Genomic DNA, 19,171 nt, shown 5'->3' with positions numbered 1-19,171 from the left:
GCAATGCAGGAGACCCAGGTTCAGTCCCTGGGTGGGGAAGATCCCCTGGAGAAGGGAATGGCAACCCACTCTAGTTGCCTAGCGAATACCATGGACAGAGGAGCCTGGAAGGCTACAGTCCATGGGACCACAAAGAGTCAGACACAAACTGAGCGACTAACACTTTCACTTCACTTTTCAGATAGCAACTATTTTAGGCTTTGTGAGCTATATGGTCTTCATGGCAACTATTCAACTTGACCAAGGTGACATAGATAATACTTAAATGAATGGCATGGCTATGTGTAGTAAACTCTGTTTACAAATATAAGTACATGGTTGGTTTTGGACCTATGGGCTCTAGTTTGCTACCCTCTGTGCTAACAATTCTTTCTGTAGTAAGCACAAATATTTAATTATATTGACTGACTCCCATGAGCCTTAGGTTTGGTTTACCTCTAACTTTGGTTTGCCCTATCATTCCTTCTTAGTCTCCTTTGTAGAGTTTTCCTCCTAAATTTGAAATGTGCTCCTCAAAGCTGTTTTCTCATTATTTGCTCTTTCTCTGCCATGCCACTCACTCAAATGATTTCAGTTATCACCAGTTTGCCAATGATTTAGAAATCTCTCTCTCTATTCAGTCTTCTATTCAGAACTCCAGACTCCTGTATTTCATCTTGGATATCTTGCCCTAGTTTCAGTACCCTAACTTCAATGCTGTTTTGTGCCAGCAACCCCTTGGACTGTAGCCGACCAGCCTCCTCTGTCCATGGAATTCTCCAGGCAGAAATACAAGAGTGGGTAGTCATTCCATTCTCCAGGGTATCTTCCTGACCCAGGGATCAAACCCAGGTCTCTCACACTGTAGGCAGATTCTTTACTGTCTGAGCCACCAGGGAAATCCAGTTATTGGCCTTTTGTCCCTTAACCCCAATGGGGCTTCCCTGATTGCTCAGTTGGTAAAGAATCCACCTGCAATGCAGGAGACCCCAGTTCAATTCTGGAGTTGGGAAGATCCCCTGGAGAAGGGATAGGCTACCCACTCCGGTATTCTTGGACTTCCTTGGTGGCTCAGCTGGTAAAGAATCCACCTGCAATGCATGAGACCTGGGTTTGATTTCTGATTTGGGAAGATCCCCTGGAGAAGGGAAAGGCTACCCACTTCAATATTCTGGCCTGGAGAATTCCATGGACTGTATAGTCCATGGGGTCACAAGTTGGACAAGACTGAGTGACTTTCACTTTTACCCTTTGATGCTGGGGCTGGAACTCTGTAAACTCCATTTCTGTTTGGCCCGCTCTTTGTCTCCATCAACAGGGGGCGATAGAGGGACACTGTAAAATCAAGGGAGAAAGGACTGCAGACTTCCTGTCTTCCTGGGGTTCCTGTGAGCATCTATTCAGTAAAGGTTCTTTGCTCTAGAAATATACATTCTTTTCTGTAGTAGCTGTGAAATCTAGTTTTTCCAAAAGTTGCCAAATAACCTCCATTAAAACTGCTTTCCTTCCCTCCCCATCAGCAACAGTGGGTTAATGCCCCCTCCTCAGAAGTCTTTAATGACCCCTCCTCCAAGCTCGGGGACACTGGCACTAGCTAAACAGCACCTCCTAAGTAGGAGATCTGAGTTGTGGCCCAGCGGGTCCCAACTCCAAGTTTCAATAATTGCAATCTCTTCCCTTTGATTCTTCAGCCCTTAAGGGATAGTAGCTGTTTCTTTTAACGGTTCCATTGTGATAAATTGTTTTCCTTTTCAGTTACCTAAATTTTCATACCCAGTTAACCACCCTGTATATTAACTTCCTTTTCAAATGCCTGGTATGCTTTCTGTGGACTCTGAAAGTGTTTGTTTTCAGCCCAAAGCTGCTTCTTTGAAGTGTTTCCTTCCTTCCTTTGCACCAGCAAACCTCTCCCTATTCCCCACCTGGTGGCTCAAGCCCAAAGTCTGAGCATTGTTCTAACTTTTTCTGTCATCTAAACTCCCATATGCAATCAGTAAATAAGGCCTGTGGATTTGCTTCCTGAATATTTCTTATATCTGTCTGCTCCTCTCCATCTCTGTGCCTACCAAAGTAGATCATGCTACCACCTTATAACTGACCTCCCCAGATTTCTGTAGCCTCAGTTTGTTATCCCACTACAGCCCTAGAAATGTCTCAAAAATATTTACCACATAAATACTTCCTGAAACATTCTAAATCCTGAACATAATTTATAAGGCCTGTGATTTGATTTCTCCTGCCTTTGCACTTCATTTTAAACCATGTTTGTTGTCCCTTTGTCAATTTTACCATGCTTTCTTAGCATTCTTGGTACAAGATTTTCTCTTTGTGTATAAATCTCCCTTTTCATCTAGATAGCTACTACTATCTTTTGAATGTTTTATAAATACCACTTTCTCAGAGATGGATTTTCTGACCTCTCAGACCAGATTATATTCCTCTATTTGTTCCCATAATCACTGAACATATACTTTTAAAATATAATATTTATAAATGTTGAAGTAGCTGCTTCTTTCCTAGGTGGTAAGGCTCATATAGGTAGGGGCTGTGTTTGCCTTGCCCAGCAAAAGGTCCATAACACACAGTAATCTTTCAGGCATAGTAGATATTCAACAACTATTAGATGAGTTCAGCAGATTTCTGGTCTATACACTCACATTCTGTTCTATACATTCATATACAATGTTTTATACATTAAATTCAGGTTCTCTGAATTGATTACAGAAGAGACACATTTCTGCAAATGCATCAAAATCCCTCTTGGCTGACTTTACCTCTTAAACGGAACAGTTGTTTTCTTCTCACGTCTCCTGACATCAGTTTTCCCTTTGCGGGTTCTTACCATGATTGGAGGAGACTGAGTGGAGGGTCGGAGAAGGCAATGGCACCCCACTCCAGTACTCTTGCCTGGAAAATCCCATGGACGGAGGAGCCTGGTGGGCTGCAGTCCATGGGGTCGCAAAGAGTCAGACACGACTGAGCGACTTCACTTTCACTTTTCACTTTCATGCATTGGAGAAGGAAATGGCAACCCACTCCAGTGTTCTTGCCTGGAGGATCCCAGGGATGGTGGAGCCTGGTGGGCTGACGTCTACCGGGTTGCACAGAGTCAGACACGACTGAAGAGACTTAACAGCAGCAGCAGAAGAGTGGGGAGTACATTGATCAGAATTTATCACTTTCATCTGGACTGTAAACCAACACTACTCCTTCCTACATTGTCAGAAGGAGTATCCTTGTGATACCACAAGTAGGAGTATCCTTCCTACTTGTGGTTATCACACAAGTCTCCTGAGTACCTGGGGCCAGGTGCGTCTCAGGGCTTGTTTTGTGTAACTCAGGTAACCAATGAAGAGATGTTCTCCGACTTCAAACAACCAGTATGTCATTTCTTCACCCCAAACATCAACGTGCTAGTTTTCTTCTAGTTCCCTGAAATGCATGCATTATTCCTCAAGTGCCAATTACAGGAGAAAAGGGTTGGGGAGCAAATTGAAACATTGATGAAGGGGCTTTAAATATATAAAATAACCAATAATGAGGGAGCAGATAATGAAAATATAACATGAAAATGAGCATGATAAGAGACCCCAAAAGTACAGGACCACAGTCAGAAATGCAGCAGACCTGAAGGAACAAATTAAATAAATGTCCACATTTCATCTTGGTTATACTTCCAGGGAGAGAGCTGCATTTGTTTTAAAAAGAAAACCACCAATAAAACAAGCTGAGAAACTTCCTTTTCATCTTTAAACAGATTTGACCCCAAATGCATATTTTCTTTGAGAATAATATCTTTTTTTCCTTCAGCTGAAAGTTTTACCTTTTGAATTGTATTCCACACACGTTCTTTATCGTTTCTTCTTCCTTCAAGGGTGTCCATGGCATCTGCCATTAGTGACTGCAGCTGTGGCACCAAGATAAAAATTATCAGTGTGGAATTCACCCAGAAATAACTTCTCTAAATACACAGATTAAAACCTAATTAAAAAATCATTTGTACGCTGATGATTTTATTACTCATCTTTCCGACAATGAACACTGCCACCTCATTGCTGCTTCAGTCATTACCAAGTATTATTGCAGATATAAAATATTGAAACAATGGAAAGATTCTTCTTGAAAATTTGTAGAAAACATATAGGTTTTAATGTAGTGGGTGTCGATGTTTTATGAAAACAGATTTGGGTTGTAAAGAATGAAGGCAGTAGTTAATTCTCTTGGGAAATGGCATGTAGTACATGACCGCATTTTAGTGTTTTCTCCTGAGGCTAATGTATCATAATCCTAGGCATCATGCAAAAACTCACCAGAGGACCATACTAGAATTGTGTTGTTTTATTACCTCTTAAAGGATCTAGCTCACTGAAGTTCTTTTACTATTCTTTTCTTTTCTAAAATTTCAAAATATCCGAGATTTCTCTTTAGGTTCCATTTCAGAGGTGAGTTTTAAAATTCCACCCTTTGCCCCAAACTGCCATATTCCAATTGAAAATAATTCTACACACACGCTGGGGCTTTCCAGGTGGCTCAGTGGTAAAGAATCTGCCTGCCAAGCAGGAGACACGGGTTCAGTCTCTGTGTCAGGAAGATCCCTTGGATAAGGAAATGGTGACCCTCTCTGGTATTCTTTCCTGGGAAATCTCATGGACAGAGAGGCCTGGCTGGCTATAGTTAATGGGGTTGCAAAGAGTTGGACATGACTGAGCAACTAAACGGCAACAGCTGCACACAGACGATTTATGTGCCTGCAAAGTAATGAGGCCACATCAAGCCATGTGACATTTGAAGCTGAAAAAAAAGTTCTCTAAAGAAGAGCAAATGCCAGTTCAGTTCACCATGGTGTCAAACATTATGATAATCTTAGATAATCTTTCTGTTCTTTAGATATTTTAGGTAGGGAGTTGAGTCACTCAGAACTCTTCTACTGAGTAGTCACTGTTTGTGTAGCGTCACAAAAGGGATTTCAAGGATATATTATCTAGATTAACCCATGCTTGGAACTTGGAAAGCAAAATCTATTAAGATGATGAAATCTTGAATGATACATGGTTTTTAAAAATGTTTGGTTTGCACATATACATCCCTTTACATTTACTTTTTTTTCTAGTAGGTATATAAATTACGAAAATGTCCCATGAAATCTTATTTTTCAAGGTTTCAGGCAGTGGAGTATTGCATGGATATGTTAGTTAGAGATGTCAGTAATGCTAGTTTCATGCTCTTTTTGTATATTTAAAGATATAAGAATTTCCAGAAAAAAGAAAGCTGCAGATGTGTGGTTAAGAAGACCTAAGTGCAGAAAACTCCCCTGTATTTTTCATTTAAATCTTGAGTGTGCTTTTCAGGAAGACAGGATCAACATTGTGCCAGCTTCTTAAATTAACATTTTCTTTGCTTTCTCTTATCTCAGAGGAGCATTAATCATCTAAAATTGGCTATAATATGCACTTTGAAAGCTCCACAGTTGCTACACTCCTGAATGCCTTAGGAATGGTAGGATAAACACTTAGCCTTTTGGAAGGCATTCTGTGCATAAAATCATACAGGTTTAGAAAGTATTATTGCCAGTTTTGACTTAATAATTACCGACTAATAGACTTTTTTTTCCCTCATAGTTTTAATGTTTGGTATGCAGAATTTTATTATTTGGCTACTCCAACAGTTTTAAATGGTTACTTTGAATATCAATATTTATTTAATATGCTTTTGCAGATTCAGATGAACATTATAAATGTTGGCAGTTCATTTCTTGATTAATTTGTTACAACTTTCAAAGCTCAAAGAGGGAGGATTCCTTTAGTTATCTGAAAATTACAGGTGATAATTTTGGGTTGTTCTCATCCTTGCTATGTGAATTCGGTCAGGTCTGTAATTAGTTTTCACTACCTTCAATTAGAGCCTTAGAGTAAAGAGCCCTTCCCAACAACACGTCAGCTTTATATGGAATAAATTTTACCTTTCTTTGAATGGCCAGCACACTGATTAGTAATTGTTTTTCAAATGAGGTGCTATAGTTTCTAATATTAGGTTATAATATATATGTCTGCTTGAAGATTTTTTTCTGTGAGGTATTTCTCCAACTATTTTAATTTTAAATAAAAAAAAATTTGTTTATTTTTAATTGAAGGATAATTACTTTATAGTACTACAGTGGTTTCTACCAAAAACCAGTAGAAACAGCCATAGGCTTACCCTTGTCCCCTCCTACTTGAACACGCCTCCCTCCTCTCTCCCCATCCTGCTCGTCTAAGTTGTTAACAAGCCCTGGTTTGAGTTCCCTGAGTTATGCAGCAAATTGCCATTAGCTATCTATTTTACATATGGTAATGTATGTTTCCATGTTACTCTCTCCCTCTCTCCATACCTCCCACCCACTCCTCCTTCCCTTCCCAGCTGTGCCCGTAAGTCTGTTCTCAATGTCTGTGTCTCCTTTGCTGCTCTGCAGATAGGTTTATCAGTACCATCTTTCTAGATTCCATATGTATATATGCATTGCTGCTGCTGCTGCTGCTAAGTTGCTTCAGTCGTGTCCGACTCTGTGTGACCCCATAGACAGCAGCCCACCAGGCTCCCCCGTCCCTGGGATTCTCCAGGCAAGAACACTGGAGTGGGTTGCCTTTTCCTTCTCCAATGTATGAAAGTGAAAAGTGAAAGTGAAGTTGCTCAGTCATGTCCAACTCCTAGCGACCCCATGGACTACAGCCTACCAGGCTCCTCTGTCCATGGGATTTTCCAGGCAAGAGTACTGGAGTGGGGTGCCATTGCATTAGTATATGATAATTGTTTTTCTCTTTCTGAATTACTTCACTCTGCATAATAGGCTCTAGGTCCATCCACCTCATTAGGACTGACTCAAATGTGTTTCTTTTTATGTAATATTCCATTTTATATATGTACCACAAATTCTTTATCCATTCCTCTGCTGATAGACATTGAGATTGCTTACATGTCCTAGCTTTTGGAAAATAGAGTGTCAGTGAACATTGGGTTACATATGTCTTTTTCAATTTTGATTTCCTGAGGGTATATGCCTAGGAGTCAGATTGCTGGGACATATGGTGGTTTTATTCCTAGTTTTCTAAGGAATCTCCACACTGTTATCTGTAGTGGCTGTATCAATTTGCATTCCCACCAACAGTGCAAGAATGTTCCCTTTACTCCACACCCTTCCCTGCATTTATTGTTTGTAGATTTTTTGATGATGGCCTTTCTGACCAATGTGAGGTGACCCCTCATTGTAGTTTTGTATTTCTCTAATAATGGCTATGGTTTTTCCAGTGGTCATGTATGGATGTGAGAGTTGGACTGTGAAGAATGCTGAGCACTGAAGAATTGATGCTTTTGAACTGTGGTGTTGGAGAAGACTCTTAAGAGTCCCTTGGACTACAAGGAGATCCAACCAGTCCATTCTAAAGGAGATCAGTACTTTGGCCACCTCATGCGAAGAGTTGACTCATTGGAAAAGACTCTGATGCTGGGAGGGATTGAGGGCAGGAGGAGAAGGGGACAACAGAGGATGAGATGGCTGGATGGCATCACCGACGTGAGTTTGAGTGAACTCTGGGAGTTGGTAATGGACAGGGAGGCCTGGCATGCTGCAATTCATGGGGTCGCAAAGAGTCAGACACGACTGAGTGACTGAACTGAACTGAACTGAATAATGAGCAATGTTGAACATCTTTTCATGTGTTTATTAGCCATCTGTATGTCTTCTTTGGAGAAATATCTGTTTAGATCTTTAGCTCATTTTTTGATTGGGTTGTTTGTTTTTCTGGTATTGAGTTGTATGAGCTGCTTGTATATATTTGAAGTTAATCTTTCATCAGTTGTTTCATTTGCTATTATTTTCTCCCATTCTGAGGGTTGTCTTTTCACCTTGTTTATAGTCTCCTTTGCTGCACAAAAGCTTTTAAGAGTAATTTGGTCCCACTTGTTTATTTTTGTTTTTATTTCCATTACTCTAGCAGGTGGATCATAGAGGATCTTGCTGTGACTTATGTCATAGAGTGTTCTGCCTATGTTTTTCTCTAGGAGCTTTATAGTTTCTGGTCTTATATTTACACCTTTAATCCATTTTGAGTTTATCTTTGTGTAGGGTGTTAGAAGTGTTCTAATTTTATTCTTTTACATGTAGCTGTCCAATTTTTCCAGCAGTACTTATTTAAGAGACCATCTTAGCCCCATGGTATATTCTTGCCTCCTTTGTCAAAAACAAGGCATGTATAGGTGCATGGCTTTATCTCTGAGCTTTCTATGTTGTTCCATTGGTCTATATATTTCTTTTTTGTGCCAGTACCATACTGTCTTGATGACTATAGCTTTGTAGTATAGTCTGAAGTTAGGAAGGTTGATTCCTCCAGCTCCATTCTTCTTTCTCAAGATTGCTTTGGCTATTTGGGGTATTTTGTATTTCTATATGAATTGTGAGATTCTTTTTGTGGTAGTTCTGTGAAAAATGCCATTGGTAATTTTATAGGGATTTCATTGAATCTGTAGATTACATTTGGTAGTATAGTCATTTTCACAATATTGATTCTTCCAACTCAGGAACATGGGATATCTCGCCATCTGTTTATGTTGTCTTTGATTTCTTTCATCAGTGTCTTACAATTTTCTGTATAAAACTCTTTTGTCTTCTGTATAAAACTCTAGGTAGTAGAGTAGTTAATCCTAGGTATTTCAACTAGTTTTTGACAGGCTTTGTGTTTTCTAAATTAACTGGTCAATTCAGTAAAAAAAAAAACCCAAAACACCCCACCATTTGACTACATTTTCCCCTCAAATAAGACAACTCTCTTAATGTATGTGTGTGTGTGTGTGTGTGCACGCGTGCGTGTTGTGTGTGGGTTGGTACTACAAACATACATGTGACACTCAAAGTGAATAAGAAAACTCTAAAGACAGTTTTGTAGAGTCAGTTTTCTATCCAGCAATTACTTTTTTTTCCTCTTTTCCATCAAAGAGAATCATATATTAACATGTCTTGGAATGAAAAACAATTTATTAAAATTTCACTTTACTTGAAACAAAAAAGCCTGACTCAGAATATGAATAATCACCCCTTTTCTATATTTTCATACATTACAAAAGTCTTGCTATAAAATAAAGGGAAGCTAGCTAGTCAGGGTGAGCAAATGAAACACACACACACCCCTTTCTATAATTTCTAGTTTCTTCATTAGAATGCTTCATGAGAGTTGGAGAGTTTGCCCTTGGACTGCCATTTATTGTTACATTCTTTTTCAGACCATATCACTCTTCTGTCGGTTCAGGGCTTGTGAACAAAGAAAAACAGATGCTTACCAATTCCACCTCCTGTTGACTGATGTCCTGTAGATAGGGAATGGTTGCTAGCTCGGCCATTGCTTGATTGATCACCTGGGACTGTTCCTTTACTCTTTGCAGCCGGCTGAGAAGGCTGGCATATTGCAACTTCTCCATCACACCTGAGCATGCACGAAAACTCCCCTAGTCTCCCAGGAGAGAAGGAAATGGTTTAGAAAAAAAAACACAGAAATAACCTCTCCCTGAAGAATAACATCAGGGCTCATTGTAATATATTTAGTGCCTCTGAATTAATGGCATCTAGTGCAAATAAATATTTTCTTCTGTTATTTTAGAGGATTGTCTGTACCCTTCCTTCAAATAGACAAATGTATAGAAAAGAGAACACTTTGCAGGACTGTTGAGAAGGGTTTACAGATGGCCCTGCCTAAGGAAGCCAGGATGAGGGGGAAAAAGAGGGATTAAATTGAACTTGAACTCTACTCTCACAGTGGGGATCCCACAGAGCTGTGTCCATTTAAAAGGGGGTGACTTTGTCTATGTCACCAAGGTATAATAAGAATTAATAGTTGCCCACTATTTGGTTTATACAAAGGATGATATCTTATACAAGTTGAATCCTGAAAAATATTATGCAAGTGGAATTTGTCCTACCCTGGTGACTTACATTAAATCTCCAGCTCTGATTTTATCTTTAGTTCTTATTGGATGGCCATGGACTCTGGCTTCTCTCCTTGTGGTAGTGTAGTGTTTATTCTGACTCCTAGGACCATTCCAGCAATTGCAATCCATCTTGAAATAGACTATGGTGCACTTGTAAGGACCACCGACCCCCAAGAATATACTGGTATTTGAGACTTTCTTAAAACTGGGAAAGCAGCCCACTGTTGGGGGCCGGCATGAGGCACTCCACCAAAGGTCATGAGTAAGGAGGCTTGACATATGCAAAGGCGGGATCAAGCCTCAGGAGTCCCCCTGGAAATCCTCGAGCATCTACCCCCATAACCAGAGCCTGCCTACTTTGCTACTTTGTGCTCTCACCTACACCTCTGACTTTACGGGGGCCTGTCCCCCACCACCTCTTTCGGAGAAGGAGTTAACTTAGAGCTCCAGTTACTAAAAACTCCTAGGCGTGACAAGAGTGTGTTTTAACCTATAAACTCCTCTGAAGGTTCTCTAGCCTGCCTGATAGGCTTGTCTGGCCACATGTGATTGGTCACAGCCTCCCAACCGTGAGAGGCACGAGATGCTTTAAACCTTCTAAAAACAGGTTCCTTAGAAAAGTTAGAAAACTATTAGTATAAGTATAATGGGCTGATTAGAAATTGTATTGGTGAAGGGTTTTTCATTTGTTGAGCCAATGTTTGTTGCTAAGTCTCCCCATCCCCTGCCCTTACACACATTAATGAATATATAGAAGAAATAAGTATTAACCTTTGATATTAATCACATTAGACCTTAGGCTAAGTAAGTTCTTTCCTTAACTAAAACCCACTACACCCTCACCCTATAGGAATGTAACTTTATTTGGGTGGCATCTATTTTAAGAATAATCACCCCTGGAGAAAAAAGTGTCCTGGTTGACTGATCGCTGTCACAAGGAGAGGGTCATAAATTGTCAGCAGGCCCCCTGGCCAGAAGATGATGTAACACCCCTAAGACCTCTGTATACATTTGTATGAAGCACCTGACTTTGATAAAAGTCATGACTGCTGACCCCGCATGACTTTTGCATAACATCTCAGTGTATAAAAGTAGACCATGAAAAATAAAGAATTGGGATTGGTTCCTCGAAAGACTGGTTTCCCCATGTCTCTCTCTCTCTCAAACTCTAGCTGAGTCTCCATCTGGAGCATGGAACCCGCCATGCTTACTAATTTTGCCTGGGCTTCTAAGATCCGACCGGGGAGGCCTCAGTGTCTCCTCTCCTTCGGGAGAATGGAAGGACGCCTGCGGCCGACGTGGTGCAAACTTCTTGTCTTGAAGTTTTATTGGTCTCCCGCGTAAACCAAGCTACTCAGCCTCTTTTCTCCACTGAATTTTCCTGCTGAGCTATCCTCATTCTATTACTCTTTACATCTCTAATTAATATCTAATTGAAGCTATTGTTTCCTGATCCTCGCCGACACCGTCCCTGCTTCGAATACCCTGGATCAGCCAGGGCTGGACCCCAGCAACCCACCTCTGTGTTTGCTACTGCCATCCATAAAAGAGGATGTTTTACCTTCTCTAAGAAGTTTATTCAAATTGTACTACTTTATAGAGACATAGTTTATCATAAACTTCTCACATTTTTTATTTAGAAAGAAGTACAGGCTTCTTTGGTGGCTCAGATGGTAAGGAATCTGCCTGCAATGCAGGAGACCTGGGTTCAATTCCTGGGTTAGGAAGATCCCCTGGAGAAGGGAATGGCAAGCCCCTCCAGTATTCTTCCCTGGAGAATCCATGGATAGAGGAGCCTGGCAGGCTACGGTCTGTGGGGTCTCAAAGTATCAGACACGATTGAGTGACTAACACTTTCACTTTCACGTCTGACATAAGGGGGTATATAAGGGTTAAAAAAAAGTCTTGGGTTCACAATCTTGTGATATGTGGCCCTGGAAATAGGAATTTTAGCAAAGTGCCCTCCTGAGTATTCAGATAACCTCAAACAGAAATTGGAGAACAAACCGTAAAGCTTAGTATCTGCACATGGACTATTTTAATCTGTGCATGCTCACAAAGCCAGATTCCCCCCCGCCCAGAAATTAGAGAAGGCAGACATGACTTTTTCTTCTTAAAATAGAATTTCCACTAAGGAGAAAAATTATTAGAAACCAGCATTACTAAAGAACATCAAAATTTTAACTTGAATATGTAAGGCAGTGCTTTCTGAAATGTCATGCACATCTTGACTGACAGCAACCTCTCTGGTACTTTCTTAGAATCTTGGTAATACAGCAAAGTTGAGCACCATTGCCTTGTATTTGCTGTATTTCTCCCTTACAGCTATCTCAGCCATTTTACTAATGTCTGTCAATCCCCACTAATTTTCTATTTCTGATTAATCATTTATCTGAAAACCTATAAACCTATAGGAGAAATGATTGCAAATTGTGGATTTGAGATCCTTTCTTTGAATTGACGAAATAGCCAGCCTACCCATTGAGTTTAAACATGTAGCTAAACAATGGGATACTGTCAAACAGAGGAAAGCAAGTTGCAGGAGACACAGTTTTCTTTCTGAAGAAAAATTGCTTTCTTTGTCCTTCTTTAAAATAAACAATAAGGCTGGTTGTAGGAAAGTGGTGTAGTGACTCAACTCCAAAGAACAGAAACAACTACAGCCTGCTCAGGAACATAATCTATCAGTGTAATTTTCCAAAACATAAGGAAAATAAAAATAGTGGAAGGCAATGGTGCTTTGTTAGCTTGATTGTTGGATACATAACAAAACAGGAAGTGCTCCTTACCAACAGGATGCTACAGAAAGAATATATTTGAGAGCTAATAGCCCTCCCCCCCTTCCCCTTTGCCCACCCCAGACCAATTGCAACTTTGGTTATTAGGAAATGATAGGTTAATATTTCACCTCTAACAAGTTTGGGACTTTTGAACGATAAAATGAAACAAAAATAAGAATGAATAGATGCCAGCAGGAATGCTTTAATGCTGTTGCTTTAAGAAAATAAAGGAAACAATGAAAAATGAAGGAATTAGCTCACAAGGGCTAAATCTAAAGGGAAGCAGCCCTCCCAGTGAGACTTTAGGAGTGATCAAAAGACTGCTTAGCTGCTGGCGAGGGTATAATAAAGTGGCCAAGACTGAAGCTAAAACTGCACCTAGCTACAATGAAGTTTAGGTATACAGCAAGTTAAGATGAAGGCTTCCTCCAGATACTTGTCTAGATTTAATAGCAGGTATGGATAAATGTTTGGAAGATAAGTGGCACTGCTGATCTAATACTGCTGAAAAGCAGAGCCCAAGTATTGGGAATGTATTTCTATTTGACATAATACATAGAAACATTCATTGCAAAGTAAAGGGGGTAGGAAACACATATTATTGTTCATTTCGAATGTGCATGTGTAAACATCTTTTATGCTTCACTTGGAAGAAATTAAAAGTGAAATTAATGAGGTATTTAAAACCTGGTTAGTTAGGTCATTTTTTTGGCAAGTCAGCCTGTGAAAGAAGCTTCATGCATGGCGAGAGATTTTATTATTTTAACTCTTTAACATTTACCCCAGGAAGCACAGTACATAAGGTTTTAAACTGACAGCAGCCAATAAAGTTAATGAATGGAAAAGCATAGTAGCATTCAGTAGCTTGTGAGATAATTAGGACAAAGAACCAGAGAAGAAAAAATACTGGTAAAGCAGAGCAGTTGGGTGAATGGGATTGATGTTCAGTGGGATTCAAAGCCACCAGATAGGAAACTAGAAGAATCTTTTAGACAATAACTCTTAAAATGCCAGAATCATTCTTATTTGGCCATGCATGGCTGGATGGCATCACTGACTCGATGGACGTGAGTCTGAGTGAACTCCAGGAGTTGGTGATGGACAGGGAGGCCTGGCGTGCTGCGATTCATGGGGTCACAAAGAGTCGGACACGACTGAAAGACTGAACTGAACTATATACTTAGCAAAGGAATCTATAAAAGGAAGGAAACTGGTGTCAGAGTTTAAGAATTATTTTCTGAGACATAGAAACCTTATACCAGGAATGTCTTTGTCACCTTCACCAACTCTTTCTGCCACCTGTGGCAAGAGGTGAAAATTCATGTTCTCTGGGAAGTCCTACTGTGGGCATGATGGGAGATGACACCCTAAATCCTGCCTTTTTAAGGAGATTTAAGCGCATCAGTGATCTAAGGAAAATCATTTAAAATCTGCAGGACACTTGCACAGTCTTCATTTTATAAGAATACATAATTTCAAAGTACATGGCTTTTATAAAGAAAAAGAAGGATCTCCAAAACAACCCTTTTGTCAAAGCAAATGAAAACCAATACAAATAATTAAAATTTTTAAATTTCTTAATACTTTACAAAGTGATTCAAGGTGGATTGTATACTTTTGGTCTCATAACAACTGTGTGAGGTGAGCCTGGCATATATCAGCTTATTTTATAAATGAGGAAAAAGCTCAGAGGTTAAGTGACATCCTAGGGGTTACACAGATGGTCTTAGACAAAAGTTTTTTTCTACAGGTGTCATGAGGTAGGGTCAGAACTAACAAGGACACTGAAGTGTCTAAACATTCAAACAGATGGCATTTGACATCTGACAAGAAAAAACACACCTCAGGGGATCCTAAAAACACTGCTGAGGGATTCCTGGGTCATAGTTAATTGTACCATGTAGGAATAATTTCTGTTCAGCGACTCATTACTTGTTTCCTTAACCTAGGTTACTTTTGCAGCTTGTTTGATTCAGTCCTGCTTTATGAAGCTGTGGTTGGACATATAATAAGAAACCTAGAGGCCAGTATTTGGATATACTTTTGGTCCCTGGGTACCTTTGGACTCATTCACTTCAATTTCATTCAAGCTCTTAGAGACAATTTTCCAACAACTATTATTTTCCATAGACGCAAAAGTAAGAAAGTTGATGAAATCTCTTGAAGTAGCAAAGTGTTATCAACTCATTCTGGGGCTTTCCTGGTGGCTCAGCGGTAAAGAATACACAAGTCAGTGCAGGATATTTAGGAGGTTTGATCCCTGGGTTAGAGAGATCCCCTGGAGAAGGAAATGGCAACCCATTCCAGTATTCTTGCTGGGAAATCCCATGGACAGAGGAGTCAAGTTAGCTACAGTTCATGGGGTTGCAAAGAGTAGGACATGACTTAGCAACTAAATAACAACTGACTCATTCTAAATAAGATTGAGTTATTCATTAGATGCTAAAAATCTTATTCATTATGATTTTTAAATCCCTTTATAGACACATAAATATCCATGTGTGTACACATTTCTAAGTGGGCAAAATCCCCTTGTAACGTGAGAGGAAAATGAGTTAAAAGTGTTTAAGAAATGCCTGATGCCTAGATTGGCCTAACCTTTATTCACAACGCATTGGGAGATCTGAACTGGCAACAGATTTGATGTGGCAGGTTCCTGACAAGTAGCAAGTTATGGTGGGTATTTCCCCAAAGAACCATGGCACAGACAGATCACCTCCCCAATATGCAGCACACTGGTGCTGCAAGGTTAACCACGTGCAGATGAACTGAAATGATACTACGTGGTGATGGTTCTTGTCAGCAAGGCTTCCACAAGAATTCTTGTGGGCTTCCCTGGTGGCTCAGATGCTAAAAATCTGCCTACAAAGCAGGAGATCTGGGTTCAAGCCCTGGGTTGGGAAAACTGCCTGGAGAAAAGAATGGCTACCCACTCCAGTATTCTTGCCTGGAGAATGCTATGAACAGAGGAGCCTGGCAGAGTACAGTCCACGGGGTTGCAAAGAGTTGGACATGACTGAGTGACTAACACTTTCACTTTCTTTCCACTTCTTGCAAGGGTCTAATAATGACAATGATGATATGTGTTTGTGCATCTAATTAAGATGGGGTGGTGAGGCTGTGTGTATGTGTGTGTGTGGCTGAAGGAGGTTGCAGTAGAGGGTGAATTGGAGAACAGGACCCCAGATTTGCAGTAGAGTCAATGAGATTACTATAAACTAAATGTTTGTGTCCACCAAAAATTTCTAGGTTGAAGCCCTAGAGGCCAATGTGGAGATGGGGCCTTTGGGAGGTAATTAGGGTTAGATGAGATGAGGGCTTCCCAGGTGGCCAATGGTAAAGAACTTGTCTGCCAATATGGGAGAGACAGGAGACACAGGAAGATCCCTTGGAGAAGGAAATGGCAACCCACTCCAGTATTCTTGCCTGGAAAATTCCATGGATAGATGAGCCTGGCAGACTACAGTCAATGAGGTTGCAAAGAGTTGGATACAACTGAGCAACTGAGCGTGCACACGAGATAATGAGAGTAGGCAGGGCCCTGATGATGGGATTAATGCTCTTTTAAGAAGGGACACCACAGAGCTTGCTCTGTGCCATGTTAGGATGCAGAGAAAGTAGCTAACTGCAAGCCAAGAAGAGGGTCTTTGTCAGAACCTGACCTGATCCCAGACTTCTAGCCTCTATAACTGTGAGAAAATAAACTTCTATTGTTTGAGTCATCTGATCTATGGTATTTTGTGTGACAGCCCAAGATGACTAAGACAGAGATACATTTTTATTTATAGAAGTATAGGGGAGATAATTGAGTGGAACACAGTTGTGAGGAAGGGGAAGTTACATGGTAGGAAAATCAGTGAAAGTGTGCTTTTGGATTTGTAACGCATAGAATTAATTACAGATCATGCAAATAGATGAGGGGTTTTATAGCTTTTCTAAAATGCTGAATAATGTTACTAGGTAGATAAACTGCTGAACAGATGTTAAGTAGCTGTTGGTGATGACCCCCTTGGTTCCCCTTGTAAGGTAAGAACATCAAATCAATGATGGAATACAAAAGCCACAAATGGTGAAATCTTTAAAATTTCCAGCTTTAAGATCTTTTGAAAAATATTTTAAGAAGGGAAATCTGCAACCTTTATAGCCTGTTAATGAGAAGTTCCCTTTATGTACTTTCAATAAAGGAGCTTAAATTTTGTAAATTAGCACAGATTAATTCAGGTCTTATTTTTGGGCTTTTTTTTTTTAAGACTGAAAAATAGAAAGGGCATATTTTCCCTCGGTTGGAAAGAGGGATTAGACAATTTACCTTAAGGGTAAATAAAGATCAAGTTCCAATGTTTAGATTAGCATCCGATTTACTAGAGATCTCTTCAAGAAAATTACAGATACCAAGGGAACACTTCATGCAAAGCTGGGCTCAATAAAGGACAGAAATGGTATGGACCTAATAGAAGCAGAAGATATTAAGAAGAGGTGGCAAGAATACACAGAACTGTTCAAAAAAGATCTTCACGACCCAGATGATCATGAAGATGTGATCACTCACACTCACCTAGAGCTGGACATCCTGGAATGTGGTCAGGTGGGCCTTAGGAAGCATCACTAAAAAGCTAGTTGAGGTGATGGAATTCCAGTTGAGCTATTGCAAATCCAAAAAGATAATGCTGTGAAAGTGCTGCACTCAATACGTCAGCAAATTTGGAAAACTCAGCAGTGGCCACAGGATTGGAAAAGGTCAGTTTTCATTCCAATCCCAAAGAAAGGTAATGCCAAAGAATGCTCAAACTATCACACAATTGTCATCTCACACACTAGTAAAGTAATGCTCAAAATTCTCCAAGCTAAGCTTTAACAATATGTGAACCATGAACTTCCAGATGTTCAAGCTTGTTTAGAAAAGGCAGAGGAACCAGAGATCAAATTGCCAACATCTGCTGGATCATTGAAAAAGCAAGAGAGTTCCAGAAAAACATCTATTTCTGCTTTATTGACTATGCCAAAGCCTTTGACTGTGTGGATCACAAGAAACTGTGGAAAATTCTGAAAGAGATGGGCATACCAGACCACCTGACCTGCCTCTTAAGAAACCTGTATGCAGGTCAGGAAGCAACAGTTAGAACTGGACATGGGACAACAGGTTGGTTCCAAATAGGGAAAGGAGTACGTTAAGGCTGTATATTGTCACCCTGTTTATTTAACTTCTATGCAGAGTACATCATGAAAAATGCTGGGCTGGAAGAAGCCCAAGCTGGAATCAAGATTGCTGGGAGAAATATCAATAACCTCAGATATGCAGATGACACCACCCTTATGGCAGAAAGTGAAGAGGAACTAAAAAGCCTCTTGATGAAAGTGAAAGAGGAGAGTGAAAGAATTGGCTTAAAGCTGAACATTCAAAACCAAGATCCTGGCATCTGATCCTATCACTTCATGGCAAATAGATGGGGAAACAGTGGAAACAGTGGCTGACTTTACTTTTCCTGGGCTCCAAAATCACTGCGGATGGTAATTGCAGCCATGAAAAAAGACACTTGCTCCTTGGAAGGAAAGTTATGACCAACCTAGACCACATATTCAAAAGCAGAGACATTACTTTTCTAACAAAGGTCCATCTAGCAAGGCTATGGTTTTTCCAGTGGTCATGTATGGATGTGAGAGTTGGACTGTGAAGAAAGCTGAATGCTGAAGAATTGATGCTTTTGAACTGTGGTGTTGGAGAAGACTCTTGAGAGTCCCTTGGACTGCAAGGAGATCCAACCAGTCCATCCTAAAGGAGATCAGTCCTCGGTATTCATTGGAAGGACTGATATTGAAGCTGAAACTCCAATACTTTGGCCACCTGATGTGGAGAGCTGACTCATTTGAAAAGACCCTGATGCTGGGTAAGATTGAGGGCAGGAGGAGAAGGGGACAACAGAGGATGAGATGGTTGTGTGGCACCACTGACACAATGGACATGGGTTTGGGTGGACTCCAGGAATTGTGATGAACAGGGAGGCCTGGCGTGCTACGGTCCATGGGGTCACAAAGAGTCGGACATGACTGAGCGACTGAACTGACTATCAGTGTGATGTGGAGGAACTAGCTTTCAAAATTCTGAATTCTCGTGTAGGTAACAAAATGGTTATATGCAATTGCCCAATATATGAAATAGAGAAAGCACCGCATTTACTAAAATTTTGTTATTCATTTGAAGCAAGAAAGTCAGTGCAACCTTCAATTAGATATCAAGACACCACACACAAAAAAGGCCTTTTAAAAAGACACTAGCCTAATAAACGCTGGCAACTGCAAAGTATAACATTATAATTAATGTTTTGAAATATAAAAGGATTAAAATCATTAGCTAAACTTTGGTTGGTTTTGCAAATGAGATTCACTGTGGAAGTTTCTAAAATCTTCCAGTATTTGCAATATTTACATGTAAACTTTGTATAGTTCTAGAATTGTTTGATATC

General features: G+C 40.2%; 1 protein-coding gene across 3 annotated transcripts in view; it reads right to left on the bottom strand.

Annotated features, from left to right (window-relative positions):
- The window catches only part of SPATA16 (spermatogenesis associated 16), a 275,661-nt gene that overhangs the window by 29,210 nt on the left and 227,280 nt on the right, over positions 1 to 19,171 (bottom strand). For all 3 annotated transcript variants that reach the window (XM_061415522.1, XM_061415539.1, XM_061415531.1), the window contains 2 exons: positions 9,286 to 9,450; positions 3,803 to 3,886 (listed from right to left, as the gene is read on the bottom strand). In XM_061415522.1, coding sequence (XP_061271506.1) covers positions 3,803 to 3,886; positions 9,286 to 9,450 — 249 coding nt within the window. The remainder of the gene's footprint in view (positions 1 to 3,802; positions 3,887 to 9,285; positions 9,451 to 19,171) is intronic.

The sequence above is a fragment of the Bos javanicus genome, chromosome 1, assembly GCF_032452875.1.
Source record: "Bos javanicus breed banteng chromosome 1, ARS-OSU_banteng_1.0, whole genome shotgun sequence".
NCBI lineage: Eukaryota > Metazoa > Chordata > Mammalia > Artiodactyla > Bovidae > Bos > Bos javanicus.
The sequence above is the reverse complement of the archived record's forward strand: the minus strand, read 5'-3'. Positions and strand labels throughout refer to the sequence as shown.